Source organism: Myxine glutinosa, chromosome 5 (genome assembly GCF_964187855.1).
Source record: "Myxine glutinosa chromosome 5, kmMyxGlut1.1, whole genome shotgun sequence".
Taxonomy (NCBI): Eukaryota; Metazoa; Chordata; class Myxini; order Myxiniformes; family Myxinidae; genus Myxine; species Myxine glutinosa.
Genome location: NC_136265.1, coordinates 42,926,489 through 42,938,284, shown reverse-complemented (window position 1 = coordinate 42,938,284; position 11,796 = coordinate 42,926,489). Strand labels below are relative to the sequence as shown.

General features: G+C 41.0%; 1 protein-coding gene across 1 annotated transcript in view; it reads left to right on the top strand.

Annotated features, from left to right (window-relative positions):
* The first annotated feature begins 618 nt into the window (after positions 1-618).
* Positions 619-11,796, top strand: part of LOC137428644 (uncharacterized) — a 153,987-nt gene continuing 142,809 nt past the window's right edge. Inside the window, exons 1-5 of the mRNA XM_078777978.1 lie at positions 619-712; positions 6,533-6,559; positions 6,700-6,937; positions 9,128-9,242; positions 10,707-10,785. Of these exons, the coding sequence (XP_078634104.1) occupies positions 664-712; positions 6,533-6,559; positions 6,700-6,937; positions 9,128-9,242; positions 10,707-10,785 (508 nt within the window). The 5' untranslated portion in view covers positions 619-663. The remainder of the gene's footprint in view (positions 713-6,532; positions 6,560-6,699; positions 6,938-9,127; positions 9,243-10,706; positions 10,786-11,796) is intronic.

Sequence of the window (11,796 nt, the reverse complement as noted above, 5' to 3'; positions counted from 1 at the left end):
TGTGTGTGTGTGTGTGTGTGTGTGTGTGTGTGTGTGTGTGTGTGTGAAAAAATAATAATGTGAAAGCAGGGATGCATCAAAGCTGGGGGTTGTATCAAAGCGGGGTTGTATCAAAGCATGGCCAATGAAAATGGGGTTGTATCCAAGCGGGGTTGTCTCAAAAGCGGGGTTGTATGAAAGCGGGAAGGCGGAGGAAACCGGTCATCACTGCCATCAATTGTAAAGTGGCAGTTCTAGATCCTATTATTACTGTAATATGTTTTACTCCTGAATCCTGTGGCTCACCCTTGTGGATGGTACAAAAAATATTGTATAAGCGCAAAATCCGTGTCCTGGGACTTCTGGTCACTCTGTAGTGATGTAATGTTTTAATTAAGTGAACAAGTTAAATTGAAATTGAAATTTGTTGATATCAATACTTGATACCACAATGCAATTTATAAACATCATCTGTCAATGCCAAATATTTTTGCAAATTTGCCCTGTCATTTAATACTTGCGAATGTGAAAACAATCAAAGGCCACCCCCTTAGGTGTGTCGATATTTGAAAGAAATTTGGCATGCCAAATGACATATTTCAGGCGTGGCTAATGATGAACAGGTTGTATATATTGTCTTCAAAAGAGAGCGTGTCTCACCTGAAGGCTTTGAAGTTTGCGATCATGAAGCAGGTTGCGTGGCTACCCATCCTGGCTCTGGTGGTCAATAGTGGTGAGAAATATGTTCCTTTTTTTCATTGATTCCAACGAGAAACTGCCATCCTGGTGTGTCTCGGGCAGGGTGATTCGTGTCGTCCGTCCCTCAGATGGACGTTAAGCCGGCCGTCCCATCTGTGGGCAATCAGTTGGTGCACGCTAAAGATCCCCGCGGTGTCCTTCGCAAAGAGTACGCGAGTTGTCGCCGGCACCCGAAACAAATTTCCTAATTTTGACCCCGTCCGACCCTGCAATTAAGTGAAATCATTGGGGCTGCTCGTGATGTCGTAGTAGTAGTATTGTCGTTGGTGTAAAAGTTCAGTTTTCCTAATTTTCTTCATTTTTTCCACAAATCGCTCAATTTCATCGAAGTTATAACTTTTATTCGGAGATTTCGATTCATCATGTCAAATGTATTTTTGTCCTCGATAGAAAAGTTTGATGATGCAGATTTTTCTTGCAAGGAATAAATTTTGAATTCAGCAATATCTGGTCGTAGACGCAACTCTAAATATAGCGTTACCTCTCCACTCCTTATGTTTGATTAAACGTTTTCCTTGAGATTGTCATGGGGTAGACAAACACACAAACATTGGCAGGCATTTAATTTGTGCAGTTCAAATATCATGTGGCATGGAAAAAGGTATAAAAAGAAAACCCGATTGTAGTTTCAAAAATCCATATGCACCCTGCAATAAGTATCGCGATAGTTGATCCTAGCGACTGATGAGGTCCGCTCGGTGGTCGAAACGTCGGACCTTCATTTTTATGTTGGTGGTTCCTTCATTTTTAAATAGGGCTTGATTGGGTTGTTCAGCCGAGAGAAGAAGGTGCGTGCTTAATGAATGAAGGTATCATAAAAGTAGTTTTAACGTGATCAATCACCGAAATGATTCATTTTTGATGGGCAGAAATACGAGTTTTCATGACTAACAGCCGTCGGGCAAATGTAACCTTTTTCACAAGGAGCTCTGTAAGGATTATGTACATCAATTTGCCTTTGACTCATTATTGTTGACTTTTGGCACATGTGTGTGTGTGTGTGTGTCATTGTGTCTTTGTGTGTGTGTGTGTGTGTGTGTGTGTCAATGTGTGTGTGTGTGTCAATATGTGTGTGTGTGTGTGTATATGTGTGTGTGTGTGTCAATGTAGTGTGTGTGTGTGTGTGTGTGTGTGTGTGTGTGTGTGTGTCAATGTGTGTGTGTCAATGTGTGTGTGTCAATGTGTGTGTGTGTGTGTGTGTGTCAGTGTGTTATGTGTGTGTGTGTGTCAATGTGTGCGTGTGTCAATGTATGTATGTATATATATATATATATATATATATATATATATATATATATATATATATATATATATATATATATATATATATATATATTTATTCGGAGATTTGTGTGTGTGTATATATATATATATCGGGTGTGTGTGTCAATGTATGGTGTGTGTGTCAATGGGTGTGTGTGTCAATGTATGGTGTGTGTGTCAATGTGTGTGTGTGTGTGTGTGTGTGTGTGTGTGTGTGTGTGTGTGTGTGTGTGTGTGTGTGTGTGTGTGTGTGTGTGTGTGTGTGTGTGTGTGTGTCAATATATACTGTATATAAATATGTATATCTGAAGATGACATGGCTGTTGCTGGCCTGATTCTCAACAATGATGAAAGTGATTACCGTAAACGAGTTGAAAAACTTGTCAAATGGTGTTCTCTAAACAATCTCCAACTCGACTGTCGTAAAGACACAAAGGACAGAAAGGTCACCAACCTGCCTGTGGTGAATTTAAAGAATGGATTTACATATTCTAAACTATGCCACGTATTTCATCTCCAAAATGTTGTTTTAAGCCTTAAGGGTCTCAACACTCATGAATCATCACTTGATCTATCTCTTGTATATTTCTCATTCAATGCCATTTGAAAGCAAACTTTGTCAAGGTACTTCTCATTTTATGCGCATCACAAATATATTTCAATAAACTCATTGTGATTATCATTTTGTTCATGTACACTGTACAGTCACGTGAAAAAGTAAGTACACCCCATGTAAAGTTTTGCCTTTTCAACATATTTCAACATACAGCTATTTGATCTTCATTTCAACAATATTGATAGATAAAGGTGATATAATATAACAAATATCATGAAACATTTACATTTTCTAGTCCATTGTATAATTTAAATAAACATAAATGCAAATTTCGCATGTGGAAAAAGTAAGTACACCCTGACATTTATCACCACTTCAAATACCTAAAATTTGAATCAGGTGCACCAGCTCAGGTGCAAATTATTAGAACATCGTTAGAGAGGACCTTGGAGGAACCTGTCTTATTTAAACCTCAGACATTTAGTTTGGTTTGCTCTTTGTTGTTGAAGTGTGTGGCGTCACCATGCCTAGATCAAAAGAGCTCTCTGAGGCCTTCAGAAAGAAGGTTATAGATGCCTACGAGTCTGGGAAGGGATTTAAAAAGATCTCCAAACAATTTGAAATCAATCATTCGACTGTCCGGAAGATCATCTACAAGTGGAGAAGATTCCAAACAACTGCCAACTTGTTCAGGCCAGGCCGCCCCAGCGAGGTCAGCCCGAGAGCAGACCGCAAGATGCTGAAAGAAGTCTCTAAGAACCCCAGAATGTCATCACGGGACCTACAGGTAGCTCTTGCCACTGTTGATGTCAAAGTGCACGAGTCTACCTTTAGAAAGAGGCTGCACAAATTTGATCTACATGGGAGGTGTGCCAGGAGGAAACCTTTGCTGTCCAGAAAGAACATCAGGGCAAGACTAAAGTTTGCCAATGAACACCTAGGCAAAGACCAGCACTTCTGGAACAATGTGCTCTGGACAGATGAGTCAAAGGTAGAGCTATTTGGCCTCAGAACCAGAAGACATGTTTGGCTAAAACCAAAGACAGCATTTGACACAAGAACCTGATACCAACTGTAAAGCATGGTGGTGGAAATATTATGGTTTGGGGCAGCTTTGCTGCATCAGGGCCTGGGCAGCTCACCATCATAGAATCCACAATGAATTCTTCATTGTACCGGAGGGTGCTTGAGGATAATGTGAGGCCATCTGTCGGAGAGTTGAAGCTCAACCGAAGGTGGACCTTGCAACATGACAATGACCCTAAACATACCAGTAAATCCACCAAGGAATTGCTGAAAAGAAAGAAATGGAGGGTTCTGGAATGGCCAAGTCAAAGCCTGGATCTAAATCCCATCGAGATGTGGGGGGATTTGAAACGAGCTGTGCATGCAAGAAACCCCTCAAACATCACACAGCTGAAAGAATTCTGCATGGAGGAGTGGGCAAAAATTTCTCCCAGTCGATGTCAGAGACTGGTAGACAGTTGTAAGAAACGCTACTTGAGGTTGTTTCTGCCAAAGGGGGCAATACCACCTATTTGAGCCAAGGGTGCACTTACTTTTTCCACAGAAGGAAATGGCATCTCTGTTAATTTTTGTTGAATAAATTATTGCAAAATCAATTATATTCATTGTTTTTTGTTCAATTAGAGCACCTTTATCTGTAGATACTGTTTAAATGAAGATCAAATATTGATATGTCCACAAATGTTAAAAAGATAAAAAACTTTACATGGGGTGTACTTACTTTTTCCGCATGCGAAATTTGCATTTGTGTTTATTTAAATTATACAATGGACTACAAAATGTAAATGTTTCATGATATTTGTTACATTATATCACCTTTATCTATCAATATTGTTGAAATGAAGATCAAATAGCTGTATGTTGAAATATGTTGAAAAAGTCAAAACTTTACATGGGGTGTACTTACTTTTTCACGTGACTGTATTTCACTTCATTTACTTCCTCATTGAGACTCACAGATAGATGTGCAATGTGTTTGTGGAATACAACATGCCCGCTTTTCAGTGAACCCGTTGGTGAAGGGATATGACAGGTATAGATAGGTATGCCGAGTCGTCCATTAAATGTGTACAAAATGCCTTGTACTTTTCAAGTGTTGACAATTAACCATTGTAGTTTTTTTCAGAATGGCATGGCCTGAGGTTCCTTGAGAGTTTTGCAGAAGAGGTGGATAGGAGTTCTGTTCGGTTTGGATTTACGTGGATGAAGCCAGAGACAACTAGAACGGCACTCAGTAGAGCGCAAACCTCCGCCAGGCTGAACAGTTTATGTTTTGTATCCCACTGATAGGCCGGATCGGGATTCAGCCCTGAACCAAAATGTTCTTGTCGCGTAACTAACTCGTCCACCAAGTTTAGTCATAAGTCGTCCATAACGTTTTCAAAAATATGATGTTGTATATCGCTTTTCACCTGATCTCTCAATGTTGAAGAATCACTAAAAAATGAAATAATTCTCGTATCTGAATCCATATTCAGATCTTCACCAAAATCGAATCGAATCGTCCTTGTCACACACCCAACCTGTCCACCAAGTATCGTCCAAATCCGTCCATAACTTTTTGAGAAATCCTGCTATGTATCGTTTTTGGCCCGATCTCCCAATGGTGAAGAATCACTTTAAAATTCTACTAGCCGGATCCGAATCCGGATCTTCACCAAAATCGAATCATTTCGTCCTTGTCACATACGCTACATCTCTGCCAAATTTCGTCCGAATCTGTCCACAAACAAACGGACAAACAAACAGACAGACAGACAGGGGTGAAAACATAACCTCCGTCCACCTTTGGTGGCGGAGGTGATAATGCCAAGTGCTGCTTCCTTTCTTGACCCTCACCATATGGAAATAATACAGCATAACCAAGCAACTACAGGTTGGCAAACATACCACACACAGAATTTGATGGGCCTCATGGCCTTCTTTTTAAAAACGTTTCTTCGAAGGGAACTCGTACCTTCCGACCGAACCCACCCGTCTAAACTGTGGACTCGCTTGAAGTCAATGGAAACCGTTTTATGAAAGGAAGATAGAGATGGGGCGAGAAATGGCAGAGCTAGGTCTTAATTGGACGAGTTTGCTTCAAATCCAACCTGAACTTTTGTTTGTTTATACGTATGTATTACAAAAACGATACGTGCATTACTTTTGAATGTATTGTTCAGCTTTGGCCAAACACTTGTGGAATTACTCCCTCGGTGTATAATTATATAGGATGTGCACATGTCGGGGATTTGCCCCCCCCCCCCCCTCCCCCCACTCCACCCCACTAGAGATTAATCTGAGACATCTTAGACAGATACAGGAAGATTTATTAAGGCTTAACATGTACATGGAAGAAGCTGTCATTAACAGCAGCTTCTCAACAAAACGCATCAGGCTAGGGTCTTTATACTCGACAGGAAATAATTAAATCTACTTCAAAGACAGGATGGGAAGAATAACATTGGAGTTGTTTTTGTAAGAGGCAGCTTTCAAGCCGCGTCCTCTCGTCCACGCTGCTAGTTGCTCAAGGTTGGTGCCTGAAAGCTTCAACAAGCAGGGCATATTATCACAGGCCAGGGGTAATTTGCCAGCTTCTCTCAAGGGGTGCTCAAACAGGGCCAAATGTGAAATTCCTGGCAATGGGATTCGACTGGAATCCCCCACACACACACCCAGTAAAGAACGTTGTTACTACTAGCTCCATGAGTCAAAGATTTATCCCTCCAAGAGTGACAGATGTCCTCGACGTGATTAACAGGTCCAACCGCCAAATGTAAATGCAGTCAAAGTCAAATTCGAACCATCTTCGTATACTTAAGAGTTCATCCGAAACTATCATCACTCTTAAAAGTCATCTGATCGTTATCATTAAAAATTGCAATTCTTCCAATGTTTTCACTTGGTCCTGAATTCCATCCCAATCGTTCACGCCATTTTCCCTCTTCTTGCCTTTTTCTCCCGCAGTCACTGCAGATGATGCGATTTACCATGGTGAGTGATCTTTACACCTCAATACCGTGGCCCTTATCTGTAGGCCTGTGTCTCTTTCTTCTGGTGATGGATTGTGGTGGATTGTTCGTGGTGATTTGATGGAAGAGATCGAGAATCCATATCGCCCCTGTTTTATCCAGGAAATGAAAAGAGTTGCAGCACCTGGGGACGTGGCCACGTCAGAACCTTGGATGATGAGCTGTACAGCTTTATGTCGAACTGTCGGCTGCTGTTGGCATCAAACTGCCGGGCCGACTTTGAAGACACGAGTGTATTCGTGGAGAGAAACAGTAGTGGGCATCTGATTGAAATAGATGTCAAGCTATTGCCAACGACAGTAAAAATCAACAACTTTGGGGTCTTCATTGATGGCGTGAGGTGAGACTTTAGGAAGCGGAAGAGTTAACGCGTATACCGTCAAAGCAGATCTCAAAGCTAGTGCCACTGATATACATGGCCCATACAAGGCAGGGCCCCAATTCTGAAGGCAGATTATGTTTTGGGTAGCCTCAACAATTTCTAGGTAGGCTACAAAAAAATAATTAAAAAGAAATTGGCTTCGCCTCATGCCAACCTAAAGTTATGACAAGGGCGCAAGGTGTTCTCAGAACTGGATGCTCATAGTAGTCCAAAACAGTTGCAACTTGTGTATTTTTAAATACATAATTAGTAAGGAAATATTTCTCACCGATTCGTCTTCTTCCTACATATGCAGCACAAGGCTATGGGGTCACATCATTGACTGAGGGCGTCGCTGTGCCACTGATGCAGTGCCCTCTCTAGGTTTGGAAAATACAAACTAGTGACGTTTCTTGCACTGTTTTGAGTGTCCTATTCTGAGAACTTTCTGAACATGTCTTGTAGAATCAATTAGATCATGATCATTTCATATTCCCCAAGAGATCCCGTTTTATTTGAGAAAACTTTACTTTGCCCTCCTTGCATGTTTGAATGCTGGGAATTAGGCAATGACAAATTACGCAGCACAGCCGTTGCCCAGGAACTGCTTCGGGGGCATCGCGATGTTCTGTCACGAGTCTGCTGCAGTTGGTTGATATGACAGTTGATATGACAGACTTATTTTATTCTAAGGATGTATCGCTCCCACATGTGGATTTATTTATAGAATAGATTGTTCAACTGCAGCTGGGGAAAACAGCAAATTACACGTCTAAAACTGTTCAGGTAACTTAAATAGACACAAACATGCAGACAGACAGACAGACAGACATAGACATACACACACAGACAGACTTTCACACACACACAGACAGATTTACTCAAACAGACAAACTTACACGCAGATAGTCTTACACACACAGACTTGCACTGACAGACTTACATGACTCTCTTCTTCTTCTTCTTTCCAACTTTCCTTTAATCATAACTAGTAATGGCCGTCAACAACCATCCTTGACAATATTGTGTAACGTCGACCGAGGCCTTCACTTTTTTTTCTTAGGTCTTACACACAGGTCGAGGTCTTAGGTCGAGGTCTTACACACACAGACTTGCACTGACAGACTTACATGACTCTCTTCTTCTTCTTCTTTCCAACTTTCCTTTAATCATAACTAGTAATGGCCGTCAACAACTATCCTTGACAATATTGTGTAACGTCGACCGAGGCCTTCACTTTTTTTTATTTCACCCTCACTTTTTCGCCTTTATTCGCGTGTAAATTGGTTTTTTCCATAACCACTTGAGCGATCGACACAAAACTTATATGATATGACCAAAAGCTATATGACCTTGACCTTCAGCATGTTTAGCGATATAGTGTAAATTAATAAAAATGTGTCCCCATCTACAGTCTATCCATAAAATTAAACATCATGGAAATTGGGAAAATTGAGCGATGACATAAAACGCGTTATTTTTCCAGACCGCCTTTTGACCTTGACCTTTAACCCGGAGGGGTATGATGTAAATTAAACATAAATGTGCATACATTATGGAGGTGTATGATTGAGGAGTATGAATGATGGAGGGGTATGACTAAATATGGAGGGGTATGAATGATGGAGGGGGGTGAATAAATATGGAGGGGTATGATGTAAATTAAATGTATAAATTAAATGGGAAATTTCCTTCTTATCGGACAAAGCTTCATCAAGTTATAGTGAAAAATGTTAAAATGTGTATGATTAGGTCATGACCTTAATTAGGTCAAGGTCAAAAAAGTCAAATCCGCATACTTTTCACATTATTGATGCAAAATTTCATTCCGAAAGTCCCAGCTTGCTCCGAGACACAGCTCAGCAATTGATAAAATTGGGAAGTGCAGGAAGGGGGGAAAAAAAAATTAAATGGCGTTTTAGTACTGCTTCAAAAAGGGGACCACGGTGCCTGAAAAAGGCCAACCCCTGCTCTGTGGGGAATAATGGCCTCGAAAGGTGGTAAGTACTCTAAGGGGGTCTAAGAAAGTCTAAGGTACCATTAAAAATTGGGGGCACTAATTGTAGAAGCAAGCCAAACGACAACAATGTAAGCAGACTTGCTAATGAAATGTTCTCAACTGAAAGATGATATTTTTCAAATTATTTGACTCTTTTTACCCCTTTCCAGTGTGGGCCTGCCGTACTCGAACCCAGCATTTGGCATCAAGAAACATGGCTTTGCCACCCGCCTTCGAGCCAAACTATCGGGAATCACAGTGATTTGGGGTGAAGACTTTGCTACGGTGAGCAGTCGAATCGGAAACCCTGCAGGTGGAACCCATCGACGGTTGTCCCGGTCGTGTAGTGTAGTGTTGTGTTGAATACACCTATTCCAAAAACAATCAGTGGTACATGTCCATTGTTAATATCGATGAAGAAGAGTTCATTAGGATTTGTCAAAAAGAGATGAGCATTTTTGACTTTGGCTTGCCCGAATATTAATGGACGTATTTAAATCTGGAGGACCAGAGGGCATAGAATGACACACCTCTATAAATGACAGAGGGGAGTGCCACAAAATGGGATTAATGACAGTTTTGAAATTAATCACTGGTTGGCACGACTTTTCAAAAAGCCAAAAAAGTTTTTTTTGTTTTTTTGTTTTTTTTGTATACAGAGTCGAGGATCGTGAAAGAGCTAACATTTATCAAACAAACAAATCAAACAAACAAGCAAATAAAGTATATAAAAAGGGGAGCGGTCGACAAGATGGGAAGAGAAGGGGAGGAAGCACACAAACACAACATTTGAGAGCAGGGACATCGGGAGATGTGTGGGAGGGAGAGGGCCTGGGGGGAGGCAGGATAGGTATAAAACGAAAGGACACCAAGGACTTCCAGGAAAGAAGTCGGCACCTCAAAAAAGTGGATTTGGGGTGAAATTGGCTGGGGTAGAAAAGATCAAGGTTTTGGATTGGGGAAGATAAGAGATGGTGGTGAACAGCCGTTTTAAAGACCTGGAGGGAGGAGTGGGATTGAAGAGAGTGAGGGAGTTTGTTCCAGAGGCAGGAGAAAAGAGGAATGAAGGAGTGAAGGTGAGCAGAGAGTCTTGATTTTGGCAGTTTAACCATAAGAGGGTTGCAGGCAGATCTTGTGCGACCTGTAGGAATATTTGGGCGACAGAGCCCAGAGAGAGCTGGGGGAGCAAGGCCGGAGAGGAGTCGGTAGAAGACGGAAAGACCACCAACCTGCCTGCGGTGACTAAGTGAAAGGCCCTCGGAGATAGCGTCATCGCGGGAGATTCCAATGATTCTGAACGCTTTGGTTTCAACAGCGTGAAGACGAGCTAGGTGTGAGGCAGGAGCACCAGCCCAGAGGGGAGAGCAGTACTCCATTGAGCTGCAGATGAAAGCCTTGTATGTGGTGAGGAGCTCAGGTGTGCCAAGGAAGGACTTCGCACGACGGAGGATGCCCAGTCGGCGACTGGCTTTGGAGGCCAGCTTGGAAATGTGGTTTTCCCAGGAAAGATCATGGCAGATAGTGAGACCCAAAAGCTTGAGTGACAGAACTTCTTGGAGAGGATTATTCAGAAAGTAGATGGGAGGGTTGTCCAGTCGGTCTTTTCGGAGAGACATCGTAAGAGTGTGAGATTTGTCAGGATTTTAAGTGCACTCGGGGAATTTAATTTGCAGTGTGTATGCATATTTATTTATTTTTTGACCACTCCATTTAATACATCACATGTCTGTTTTGTCTGTCTTTCCGTAGATACTGATTGGGAACAAGTACAAGAACACCATGTGCGGGTTGTGCGGGAACTTCAATGGAGTTAAAGATCTTCCACTAAGTAAGGGCTTAATTAATACTCGTATGTCATCCTGTTGCGTTCTGCCTCGACTTGTCAGTTTCCTGGGTTGTTTAACTTGTACAAACATTTGAATAAAAGGATTATTGTTGAAAGAGTTGAAATTTATTGTCCCACCTGAATGAATTGACCCTTTTAGAAGGGACGAGTTTATTATGAGAGATTCTTGATTTTGCATACCTTTTTTTTTTTTTTTTTTTCCTGCAGTTGCTTTTTTTTTTCCTGCAGTTGCTTTTTTTTTTTCCTGCAGTTGCTTTTTTTTTTCCCTGCAGTTGCTTTTTTTTTTTTTGCTGCAGTTGCTTTTTTTTTTTTTACTGCATTGCTTTTTTTTTTTTTTTGGATCTCTTTTTATTGGGAAACTTTTTTTGGTATTTGGTATTTTATTGAAACTCAGAAGGGAAAATCTCATTTTCTTATTTTTCTCATGAATTACAGATTTTCTTCTTTATTTTCATCTTTCATCTTTATTTTCATCTGTATTTTCATCTTTCATCTTTATAATAGTACGGCAGATAGGTGAAATATTTGAGAGAATTGTGACTTGATGATACAAGGACGAGAGTTGGCACACAGTTAGAGTATGCCCTAAAGGAAGATATTTGGTTATAGGGCCATCGCAGATTTGTCCTGTGACAACAATGGCGGCCATTTTTCAAAAAAGGACAAGTCTCCGATGGCGCTATAGCCATATATCTTTAGGACATACTCTGACTGTGTGCCAAATGCCATGGCACAAATGCCTATCATCAAAGGCACAATTCCTGCACCTATCTGCCATACTATAACCTACGTCTTGGATTACTGTGCTCGATGAAAGACATTCTACAAAATAAGTGTTTAGCTCAAAGCTTCCCTGATAAAACGTCATGTATGTTATCCTATGGTAATCAGTGGTAGATGTGTAGATGGTAACCTATGGTAATTCATTGTACATGTGTAGATGGTATCCTCTGGAAATCAATGGTAGATGTGTAAATGGTATCATATGGTAAT